The following is an 11,937-nucleotide window of genomic DNA, read 5'->3' on the forward strand; positions in this document are numbered from 1 at the left end:
TTATATTATTATGACATAATAATAAAAAAGCTGTCAGTCTTGGTCAGTTGTAAGTTTTGCAGTTTACAATTCATTTTAACAAGCAACTGAGATGGAAAAGTGCAATACTTGCTCAGATTGTTGTTGTTTTCTTTTGTTTGGTTGAGTTATGGAAGTGTATGGAAGCCTGTCTTCTCATCTCTGTTTAAAATACATGAATGGATGGTGTAATTGATTAAACAGCATTCAAAATTTCACTATTGGTTTCCCACTGATTAATATCCTTTGGAATTACAAAGAAATTCAATTTAAATACAAAAAGTAAAAATACAATGCCATTTGGAAAAGTTAACTGCAGTTCACTCAGTACATTATGCTTAGCAACATGAAGACAGACAGCTTCTCATTAACAGATCTGCAGAGTATATGTGCATATAGAGAAACCCTCACACCTGGGGGACAACGTGTTGAAGGAATTGGGTTGGTCGTTGACCATCTACTGTTTGCCATGAATCTTGTCTTCTCTCTGCTTTATAACTACTGTGTCTGGCTTCAGATGAAATCACAAGATCAGTTGAACTGACTGATTGGTGGGCAATCAGTCAGTTCTACTGATCATCTACAGAGTTCATCTGGTTAAAAAAAAAGGATTATAATATGCTGAATTTATTGATTTAGCAAGTGTTTACAATATTCAAAATGTTACTTTTCTGTGTTTCATTTCACACTTACATCATACATCTTTAATGACTTTTAAAAACAACAATGAGCTTCACAAGTTAGAATTCATTTTGGATTTTCTCCAGTCCACACAGGTTTAGAGTATACACACACAGTCAAATATAAATAGCCATCCCCAATAATTTTTGGTTATATATCTTTTTGTGTGGTTTTGTGCAGCCACCAACAAGCCTTGTGCATAATTCAAAATAACTGATTATTCTTTTTGGCAGATTTGATAGTGGTTAGTTTCCTGACTTGGATGCTGAAGCTTAATGTTAGCCTGCTTTATGCATTCCAAAACCAGTGTTGATGTGTGTTTGCTTTCATTATCCTTTGGGAACATTGAAATGTGTTGCAAACATTTGCTGTTGATTTGTAGTAAAGTTAAATAATTTGAAGGTAGTCTTCCGTTTTTAATATTCCGTCCATTTGTGCTATCTACAAGTACTACTGGTAGCATAACAGCACCAGAGCATGTCGCTACCACTATCGTGGTTGACGGTTTAGTGTTCTTAGGTTTCAAAGTCTCACCTTTACTCCAAACACACCTCTTGTTATTGAGGCCAAATAGTTCAATCTTTGTCTTGTCTGACCATAAAAACTTTCCCTACAAAAGCGTTTGGTTTGTCCACGTGGGCAGATGCAAACTTAATTCAAGCTTGAAGGTGTGAGTTTTGAAGCAGGGGTGTCTTTCTTGATTGGCACCTTGGGTCCTTGTTCTTGTCTTTGTTTATGACAAAATGTACAATTTAAGAATCATACATTTTAAGCTATGTATCAGGGTCAGAGCCTGTCATAGGTTTTCAAAACAGCATAAATCCAAAAATAATTGTGTGGCTCATTAGCAGGGTACACACCGAAGGGTATCGGAAAAGACTGCTACTCCCACAGGTGGAGGTGCTGAAAAATAAAATGGGTGAACGGTTACTGTAGGTGTGAAAAACAAGTTATGTGCTACCCTGTATGTGTTTGTGACACATTGCATAGACCATAATTTTCTATTTTTTGCTATTTTTGTTGGTGATTTTTGGTTTGTGTGTTTGCTTTTTAATCTATTCAAGAGGCCTCAGTGACCTCAAACAGACTAAAATAATCTGCCATTGTGACTGTTTGCATAATAAAACGTATTAAAGGGTCCTGAAAGTTTAACAGCTATGCACTACAGAGTTCTAGCACATATACTGGTTTGATTGTTATTTTTGTTGTTCTTTTTTTAGTGAAATCTGTTATTTGTGAGACTCTATTTATAAAATGTGTATAAAAGATTGATGATTTAAACAATAGGGTCTTTATTAGTCTTAAGATTGCTGTTTTATTTGGGGTAAGGCAGGTAGTGGCTGTGGTTAAGGAGGCGCTAATTCTCCAGAGGTTCATAATTACAATATTTCTTTAAGAGACAAAAACAAGTATGTGTGTGTGTGTATTACCAGGAGGAGCTTTTCACTGCACATTATTAAAAGGTGGTGGTGGAGAAAGTTTAGTCTATCAAAAGCTTTCAGCATGATCCTGTCTCAGCAGAGAATCAACTTCATCACAGGATTACTCTTAATGTCAGGTAATGATAACACCTCTATTTCCTACTTAAGTGTTCATACTTTATTTTCTAAACCAAAGCAGGTTTTCATCTACAACAAATGTTTTTAATAATAATGATAAGCATGACTGTTATTATTTTAAATATTACTAATGTAAAGGTTTTATCTGTCAGGTTCAGGTTAAAATCAGTCTTACTGTGCAAATATATTTGTCTCTTTTCCCTTTTGTACATTTAGTTTATGTCACTGTGGTATACTAGATTCTTTCAGCTGAATCAAGTAGTAAATGACATCTTCTAAGTACTGCAAGGATGTTCGTTTTTTTACTGCTGTAAATGTTTTTTGTTATTTCATCTTCTAGTTGGCAGCTGTTGTTATTGTGTGATGGCTTTTAATGAATAACATTTGATTACAGCAGATCTCTTTCTGAAAGTGCTATAAGTTCAATAATCCCTCCCCCTTATCTTATGTGCAATACCACTGATTTCCATTCTAATCCGATAATACAGTAAAATTCAGGCAGCAAAACTGATCCAATGCCGATACTTTGAACAAAAACTTAATGTGTTTGGATTAAAAATGAGAGTATTTCAAACTATACCTTTATAATGAATACAGGACATTAGACTTTTGTTCTTATTGTTTAATTGTGGAGAATTATCATACAGGAAATTAAAAACCTAAAGTGTAAGTACATACATTTTAAAATATTCAGTTAAGAATCAAAACAAATGTGGCTGATTGAAAATGATAGAACTAAGTAACATTTTGTACATACATATTATTATCAAAATCCATCATAAAGTCTACAATCAGAAGTGCTTAGTGTAACTAATAAACACACACCTGAAAGCAGATGAGCTGTAAACTGGACAGCAAAAGTAATTTCACTAATTTAGAAGACGCTTATTTAGTTTGAGGAAAAAAAAGTTTGTTGAGCTTTAAAAAAAAATTTAAAACTCCTCGGTGAAGCTAGGGCACTTATTATTCATCACTGAAAAAAGAGAATAGAACCATAGGGTTTCTTTTCAACACTGTAGCCAAGCTGACAAACAGTCAGAGCACTGCTGAATCAAGTTTTTCTTTAATCGAAACCACTAATGACTTAATGAATATTTTCACAAAATACATTTAAACCATCAGAGAAAAAATTAGTCATCACCATGTACAGCTACTTGCACTACTACTGACATTTGTTTAGTCCAATTCTTGATGACCTTTCTGAATCATATCTACTGTTTTTCACACTATAAGGCGCACTTAAAATCCTTTAATTTTCTCAAAAATCGACAGTGCGCCTTATAATCGGGTGCGCTTTATGTATGAATTCTGGTTGTGCCTACTGACCTCGAACCGATTTTATGCGCTCAAAAAACTGTCAAAAATGTTTTAGTACGACTTTAGTAAGCTACGAAGCTGCACCACGTGATGGATTGTTGGACCATTATGGCTACCGTAGTCAGGAGCCTCGCAGAGTAATCTGGGTCCAAAAATCCGTCCACTTTAGGTCCCAAAGTCAAATCAACACTGTGGCATCAATGAGAGGTAAAAACTGTCTAAATTCTTTCATCTTTAATAAAATGATCAGCGTTGCTGCTTTACCAGATGTAACAACTAAGTTTAACATCCAGGCATCCATGAAAACAGGATTTATTAAATTTAACAGAGTTAGAAGTTAGCAGGAAGTTAGCTCGCTAGTTTCCACTTAAACATGATATAGCATGTTCTCACTGAGAGATTTCTGAAACAATTCAAACGTACAGCACTATCACTATCACTGCTATCACTTCCAACATAAATGAAGACAGAAAACTAAACAGCAGTGATGTTTGTAGGGTTACTGAAGTTGGGCTTGCTGGTATATAATGATTTGCTCCGTGATCGCTAGCAACACAGCTATATTAGCATAGCATAAACAGTGAAGCTGGAGGATGAATGCTAATGCTTGTTTTGCTTAATGCGCCTTATAATTCGGTGTGTAGCAGATTTCAAACGGTTGACTGCGTTGTGACGACAGACACAGACTGGCTGGAAACTGGATTTATTTCAGTGTGGAGTCCATGCAGCTCTAAAAGACAAAGTGCAGCAGCAAAATCAGTGTCACACAGCAACAGCAGGCCTCTGCTCATCCCAGTGTGGAGTCCATGCAGCTCTGCTCACAATATATAAAAGAAGATACAATATATAAAAGAAAATACAACCTATCAAAACAATGGTGTGGTTTCTCTCAACAGCCACTTTAAAATCAAATGTAATAGTGGGGTAAAACAGAGACAAATATGAAGCAAGGTGTAGTCAAAAATAAGCCACTAATAATAACTTGTAATATTTAAATCCCCACTAAGATGGATCAATTACACAATACATATTCAAACAACTGTAACTTTTCCCAACATGGCTGAAAATACTATTCAGTGTGCAGCCTCAGATCATGAACTCATTATACATATAAAACAAGACCTATACATTCAGTGGCGGTCCTAGCCTGTTTGGCGCCCCGGGCGAACACTCCCTCTGCCCCCCCCCCACATAAAACATATTAAGGATTATACATTAACATAAAACTGTTGTCGGAACCATACTGAATTTCGCCAGAGAAACACACACACACACACACACACACATATGAAGAGAGAGAGAGTATGGATTGTATGCAAACGGCTACCAAACAGCCATCATAATTCATCATACAATGAGAACAGGACAAATCAACAATTGACAATGATTAATTAATATTAAAGTCTGTAACATAATGTCTTGTTTGGAATTTAGTCTGTTACTGTTACTATTTTTACCATTTCTTATTGCAGCAACTGTAATCCACATTATTTCCTTAGGGATTAATAAAGTATGATTCTGATTGTTTCAGGATGACCTGCCATTATCCAATCACACATCTGCTTATGTGTATCTTTTGCTCGTTTCTCCTCCTCTTCTTTTCTCTTTTTTCTAAACTAAGCACCTGATGGCTTTGAACTTTTCTTGTCCATCTTCCATTTTGCACTCCATCCTCCAACCCGAGGATCACCACAACATAACCTAATAGACCTACACCTTAGTTCACAGATTCACTTTGTCTAAGGTGTATTTCTGGGATTTCACACAACCCAGGATTCAAATCATGAATACATAATGGGCTTGGATTTACATTATTATGAATGAAATGTGCTCTATTTGAAAGCAGCCGGCCCCCCTCCCCTTTCGACGCGTTGTGTGTGAGACTTTAAATCATCAAACTGTAAATTATAAATTTTAAATTGTCATTGATCCCTTTACCCCGAGTCCTAAAGTGTATATTTATTTTCTTACTCTTCTTATAGTTATTATTTGTTTACTTGCACTGCTGTAACTGGAGCCCCGTCGTCTCGTCTCTGTATATACTGGACTGTATATAGCGGAGATGACAATAAAGTTTACTTTGACTTCAGCAGCAAGCAGGCGCACCGAGGGCTCTCGCGCTCACTTTTCGCGTATTGAATTTCGAAAAAACACCGGTGCAAATTATAAGTCTGTATCATAATGTCTGGTGTTTTCGTGTTTGTTGGTTTGTTTTTATTTTGTTTTATTTTGTGAGTTGATTATTAGATGCTGCTCCAGCCAGCCAGAGAATCCCCGCCGCCCGCCCTCTCCTCGCTGTGCGAAGCAGCAGGTGCACCTCGCAAACGGAGGGCACCCTTACTCCCAGCAAATGGGCGATAGAAAACCGATCGGTGCCTATGACATTCCCAATATGCGCTGGCTGATGTCGGGGCAGCATGAGTACGAGCAATTTTTTTTTTTTTTTTTTGCCGATGCCCGTGATGCCGCCCCCACCACGATGCCGCCCCGGGCAACCGCCCGTGTCGCCCGTATCTAAAACCGCTACTGTATACATTTACACATACCTAAAAGACAAAGTGCCACACACAAAATCAGTGTCACACAGGAACAGCAGGCCTCTGCTCATCCCTGTTTAGCACAAGTAAGGAACACATAAACGGATGGTGTAACAGATAAAAGGCAGTTCCAATGACTATTTTCCTTGTTCAAAGTAATCAAAAACACTTTGGGAGCTTTTAGCCAAAAGAACTAATACTTATTAAAGAAAAATACACCAAATTTAAGCGTATAATTTAATACAGGGAGAGGAGCTACAGAAAGTGTGCCTCACCAGTGTGGAGTCCATGCAGCTCTGGCTGGGAACCCCCACACATGCAGCATGTTTACAAGTGGCGTCACACTGATTAATGCCCCACTTCAACAGTGACATGTGGAACCTTAGTTTTACAAAAATTAAATTTACACAATAAAAAAAACTATATACAATACAGTTTTGAGAATGTTCACACTCAGTATATTGTATCTCAGCTACAGGTGCGCCTTATCTATGAAAACAGACCCGTTCATCGACAGTGCACCTTATAATCCGTGTGCCTTATGGTCAGAAAAATATGGTAATTAATAGATTTCAATTTCTTGTGCTTGGTCCAATGGGGTCATTATTTTAGGGGTTTTATCTTACAATATAAAGTGCCTTGAGGTGACCCTCTTGGTCACCCCATCTAAACTGACACCATAGGTAAAAATCCATAAAGGCAAAAACTCAAAAGCAAAGTTTCTTTTTTGTTCTTTTTGTGTTTTGTTGTTTTTATGAAATACATTTTCTCTGTGGTCAGTGTCTGTATGTTACAGTATACTGTCTTGTAAAAATGGCCACAGTGGCCCAACACACGAGTCCTTGCAGGCTGTCTTTGACCTCCAAGCCTTTAGGCCAGCCGTGAACCTCAGCAATCCCACCATAGCCAACATCTCCTTCACCTTGTATGCTGTCCTCGGTGTGGTGAGTTTCCTTATTACCACTTTAAGAAATGCATCAAGACTTCTTAAGGAATTTCTCTAAAACCACATATTATTATCATACCTATTCTTATTTAATGCTGATTTAACTCTAATTGATTGGTACCAGTCAACAACAGGTTTACTCATATTAACTGTATTTCAGAATGAGAAAACTCAGATACTCACTACTTTCTTGTGGCTCAGACTGGTAAGTACTCAATAAATGTCAAACTTATAGTAAGAATAACCATGGACACTGTAAAAAGCTACTCACATATTTAAATGTTACACTGGAGGTTTAAAATCAATGCATTACTTCTGTGGCAGTACTGGCACAATGAGTTCCTGGTCTGGGACCCCAAGGAGTGTGATGGTGTCACGAAGATTTCTCTACCTGTAAAGGAGCTCTGGTCTCCGGACATCATTGTTTATGAGTTGTAAGCACTTCAAATAAAACATTTTTTAAAATAATAACATTTATGCATTTAATCAGTTCAGCAAAATGAACCTGTAAGCACGAAACCACACATGCATAGTTGCCATAAGTCAGCGGTCCCCAACCCCCGGGCCTCGGACCGGTAGCGGTCCGTGAGTCGTTTGGTACCGGGCCGCGAGAGTTGAGGCTCAGGTGTGAAGTGTATGGTTTTCAGGGTTTTTATCGGTTTTCAGCGTTATTTTGTTATCGTTTTTATCGTTAACTTGGTTTTCCTGGGTCTTTTCACGTGTGTTATGAATAAATCTTCTTGTTTTCGGTACTAGTACTAGTATTATTTTGTTGTATTTATCCGCGACACCTTAAAGGCCGGTCCGTGAAAATATTGTCGGGCATGAACCGGTCCGTGGCGCAAAAAAGGTTGGGGACCACTGCCATAAGTACAGAGTGATAAGCACGAGATGCTGATACAGATCTGAAAAAGATATTTTTGTGAACAGGCTTGGAATCAGCCAAAGATCCTGAAGTCCAGTTACAAAATACAAACTATGTCGATATGCTAAGATGTCATCTGCAGCTACATTATCGACCTTTTCATGCAGACATTTTAGCTTGTCACAGTGGAGAAACCACAGGTGTAATAAGGATGGATACAGACCTCTTATGGTCCTAGTATTTTGTGTACTTGATTACTGTAATTACTTACAGAGGCACTTATAAAATTATGAAGTTATAAAAAATGCCTGTACTTGTATTTATTTCTATTTTTACTTTACACTGCCTCAAAACATATGTCTATTGTGTCTCATACATATGTATCCACAGTGGGACTAATACAAATACGATCTCTCTTTTCTGTCATTGTTTTTGTTCAATATTATACTATTTCCTAATTTCCCCACCTCCCCCTGCCAGTGTGGATGACGACGTCTCCCAGGCATGTCCTTACGTCTACGTTAACCACACGGGTCACATCCGCTGGGACAGGATGCTGCGGCTCGTCTCATCCTGCAATCTGGAGATCTTCAGTTTTCCTTTTGATGTGCAGAACTGCACATTTACATTTGGCTCTTACATGCACACCAGTAAGAATGGGCTGCTTTCAGCTTTAATTCACAGGGTTTAACAAAACAATTGCATCAGCCGTTTTAGGAATTACAGCCAATTTTACACATAGTTCACATCTTCAGTGGCTAAATAATAATAATGGAACAAAGTAACATAATTTTAAATATAATAATTGTTTTTAATACTGGGATACAAATTCTCTGACTGCCTGAAGTGCAGAAGCCATCTAACCAAATACTGTTTCTTCCCTTTCCTCCCTGCTAGGGTTTTACTGAAGCGACCTTCAGTTGCTGTTTGTTTGTGGGTCTTTTTGGGTTGTAATAAATAAATAAAAAACATGTTTGTTTGGGTTGAGATTAGGTGACTGCTATGAGACTGACTCCAATTAATTTGAAGGACTATGTTTGAAAATGTCTGTATTTCCTAAAGGGTTAATTGAATATCTTAATTAAACCGCTTAAATGAAAGCCAAATATCTTCATTTCAATCACACAACTATCATACATTGTGTGCAAATTACAAAATTACTTTTGTATGTATACCTAACAGTGTATTGTGTTGCTGTGGTTGTCTTACATAGTACGGGATGTGAGGGTCAGTCCAGCTCTGCCTTTTAAGGAGATGTCTCTAAACTCAAAACGATACCTGGAAGCCAGTGGAGAGTGGGAGCTGGTGGACATACTAGGAGAGACCTCCATACTTAAATTTGGAATCGACGAATGGGACATCATCACCTTCTGGGTCAGAGAACCACACTTTCACTGAATTTCCTACTTTTAAATAAAACAAATATAACAGACTGAAACTAATTTGGGCATCAGAGACTCCACAGCACAGCAACAATGGGACTGATGCTTACTTATTAATGCTATTTACCACTAGCGTCTATATGGCAAATATACAATGTAAGCCAGCAGGTATAGTTTAGCTCAACACAGAGTGTGACATGTAGCTGAGTCTCTTATTATTAAGGTCAGAAGTTGTTTTTAAAATCATCCAAAAAGCTTTACTGCTTGACCACAGATTATCTGCAAGCCACTGCATCACTGTAGACCTTTAAAATGATTTTTAGCTAACTCTTTCCTTTCTTACTTCTCCTATACAAACTTTTTGAACTGCAACAGGCAGATGGTTTTGTACATTCTCATCCCCAAACAGGAGTCGGTGAACGGTATTTTAGAATTTAGCATTTACCAATTCAGTATCTATCAGTTTATAGAAACCAAAAAAGAACCAACAGACAGTGAATGCAAAATTAAAAACTCACTTTTCTGAATACAGAAGTCACACCTGTGAAGATGCATCTAAACTGCATGTGCTTTCTTGTTCACTAGGTGGTCGTTAAGCGGCGCCCAGTCCTCTACGTGGTCAACCTTCTGATCCCAAGCTCTTTCCTCATGCTCATTGACATCCTGTCCTTCTACCTGCCTCCCCATAGCGTCGACCGTGCCTCCTTCAAAATGACCCTAATCCTGGGCTACACAGTCTTCCTGCTCATCATGAACGACCTGCTGCCAAGTACAGCAAATGGCACTCCCATCATAGGTGCATACTGTTATAAACCACCTTATAGATAAGTAGAAGAAAATGGTTGGAAGGCTTATAGGTCCCAAATTTAGCTGCCTGTTAAAAGTGCTGATAAACAACTCAGCCAACATCTTAAAAGTTTAATGTGTGTCCTTTGATTTTTCAATCTAGGTATCTATTTCTCAGTGTGTCTTGCCCTCATGGTTATCAGTCTACTGGAAACAGTCATCATTACCAACGTCCTCCACCATAACTCCTTAAAATATCGGGAGGTTCCAAAGTGGGTTAGGATTGTTGTGCTCAAACATATAGCAAACCTCATCTGCTACCGCTGGCCAGAAGATATCCAGCTGCCTTCTACACCACAGAAGGATAAACCTGGAAATGCCAATGGCAGTTCTGGTCCTTGGATCATTCAACCAGCCAGCCGGGCGCCTGACCAGCACCCAGTTAGTAACGGTAGCCAAACCTACATAATGCTCTGTCATTACTGCCATTGGCCAATTGGTGCTGAAAAATCTTGTGACCTTAAAAGTATTTGAGAAAACATACTGGCAGGCATCATTTGGTTCACTCAGATACAAAAAGGTTACATGGGCAAATGTTCTATTCTGTATTAAATTAAAAGATGATATCTGTGGTGTTAAATATATTATGGAGTGCTCCTTATTTGACTTTGTAATCTCCACTTTTCTGTCAGGTACATCTGCTCTGCCTGAACTGCAACAGATCTGTCAGTACCTTGCTGAACTTCGTGCCCACCTCGTCTCTCTGCAGAAGGAAAGCCAGTTGTTGGACCAGTGGTGCCATGTAGGATATGTCCTTGACTTCCTGCTCTTTCGTATCTATCTACTGATCATCAGCTGCTATGCTATGGTTATTGTCACAATGTGGTGCATTTGGATCACTCAAACCTAAATGAATATTGTAGTGATGGATCGGTCGCGAACGAAATGGCTCTTAGAGCCGGATCTTTGATGTGAACGACGCGAGCCGGCTCCTTATCGCGAGCTGTGGGGTTTTTTTTCTCTCACCCTCTCTCTCTCTCTCACACTTTTTTTTCCGCTTCACTCCGCACGCGAGTCTTGTGCTTTGCGCTGGGCAGAGGGGGGAGGGTCAGTAGCAGTGTTGCCAACTTAGCGGCTTTGTCGCTATATTTAGCGAGTTTTCAGACCCCCTTAGTGACTTTTTTTCCAAAAAGCGACTAGCGACTTCTTCTGGTGTTATTGGAGCCTTATTTATGACAACTTTTTGACGTGAAAACGCGTATCGCTCTTACTCTCAACAAGCAGCGGTGCTGCCGCGGGCACCTCGCCCGTTCCAAAGCGCTCACGGGCAGAGGATAGTCCTCTCCCAGCTGCTATCAGGGCAGGAGATGTTCACACCTATGCGTCCAAACTGCAAATGAATCGGGCATGAGCGAAGCTGCTGCTCCCTCACTGACTGTAACGCAGTCAGTTCTTCTTTTACTCTTATGCTGTTTTGTGGATCACAAGGTTTAAAACTACTTATAAACACACACACACACAAAGTAACTCCACCAGAGTGCCTATTTCGGGTTACTTTTGCCGGTCCAAGCCCTGGTGAAGGAGCAGGGTTGGAATTGTGACATTACAAGAAACAACAATTGCTAAAAGAAATTTAATTTGTAGTTCTAAACAAACGCTAAATGCATTTAGGACGTTTTTTCCTCACTTTATGTCTCTTTCATGATGTTATTTCTCTCTCCAACGATGTAGGTTACAATTACATTAGCATGACCAATTATGCAAATTAGGCGATGACGTCATTTAGCGACTTTTAGGACAGCCATTGGCGATTTTCCTTACTGAGGAGTTGGCAACACTGGTCGGT

General features: G+C 38.8%; 1 protein-coding gene across 1 annotated transcript; it reads left to right on the plus strand.

Moving 5' to 3' along the window:
* Positions 1-2,202: 2,202 nt before the first annotated feature.
* LOC116335567 (5-hydroxytryptamine receptor 3C-like) lies at positions 2,203-10,459 on the plus strand. Its single transcript, XM_039598462.1, has 9 exons — positions 2,203-2,257; positions 6,893-7,056; positions 7,219-7,263; positions 7,383-7,492; positions 8,404-8,608; positions 9,106-9,297; positions 9,891-10,101; positions 10,255-10,413; positions 10,455-10,459. The coding sequence occupies exons 1-9, from the start codon at positions 2,203-2,205 to the stop codon at positions 10,457-10,459; spliced, it is 1,146 nt and encodes a 381-aa protein (XP_039454396.1).
* The last annotated feature ends 1,478 nt before the right edge of the window (positions 10,460-11,937 follow it).

The sequence above is a fragment of the Oreochromis aureus genome, linkage group 15, assembly GCF_013358895.1.
Source record: "Oreochromis aureus strain Israel breed Guangdong linkage group 15, ZZ_aureus, whole genome shotgun sequence".
Classification (NCBI taxonomy): Eukaryota; Metazoa; Chordata; class Actinopteri; order Cichliformes; family Cichlidae; genus Oreochromis; species Oreochromis aureus.

Coding starts and splice junctions, on each gene's coding strand:
- LOC116335567 (XM_039598462.1), top strand. CDS start 2,203: ATGATCCTGTCTCAGCAGAGAATCAACTTCATCACAGGATTACTCTTA. Junction 7,057..7,218: donor TGTATGCTGTCCTCGGTGTG/GTGAGTTTCCTT, acceptor ACTGTATTTCAG/AATGAGAAAACTCAGATACT. Junction 8,609..9,105: donor TTTCAGCTTTAATTCACAGG/GTTTAACAAAAC, acceptor TATACCTAACAG/TGTATTGTGTTGCTGTGGTT.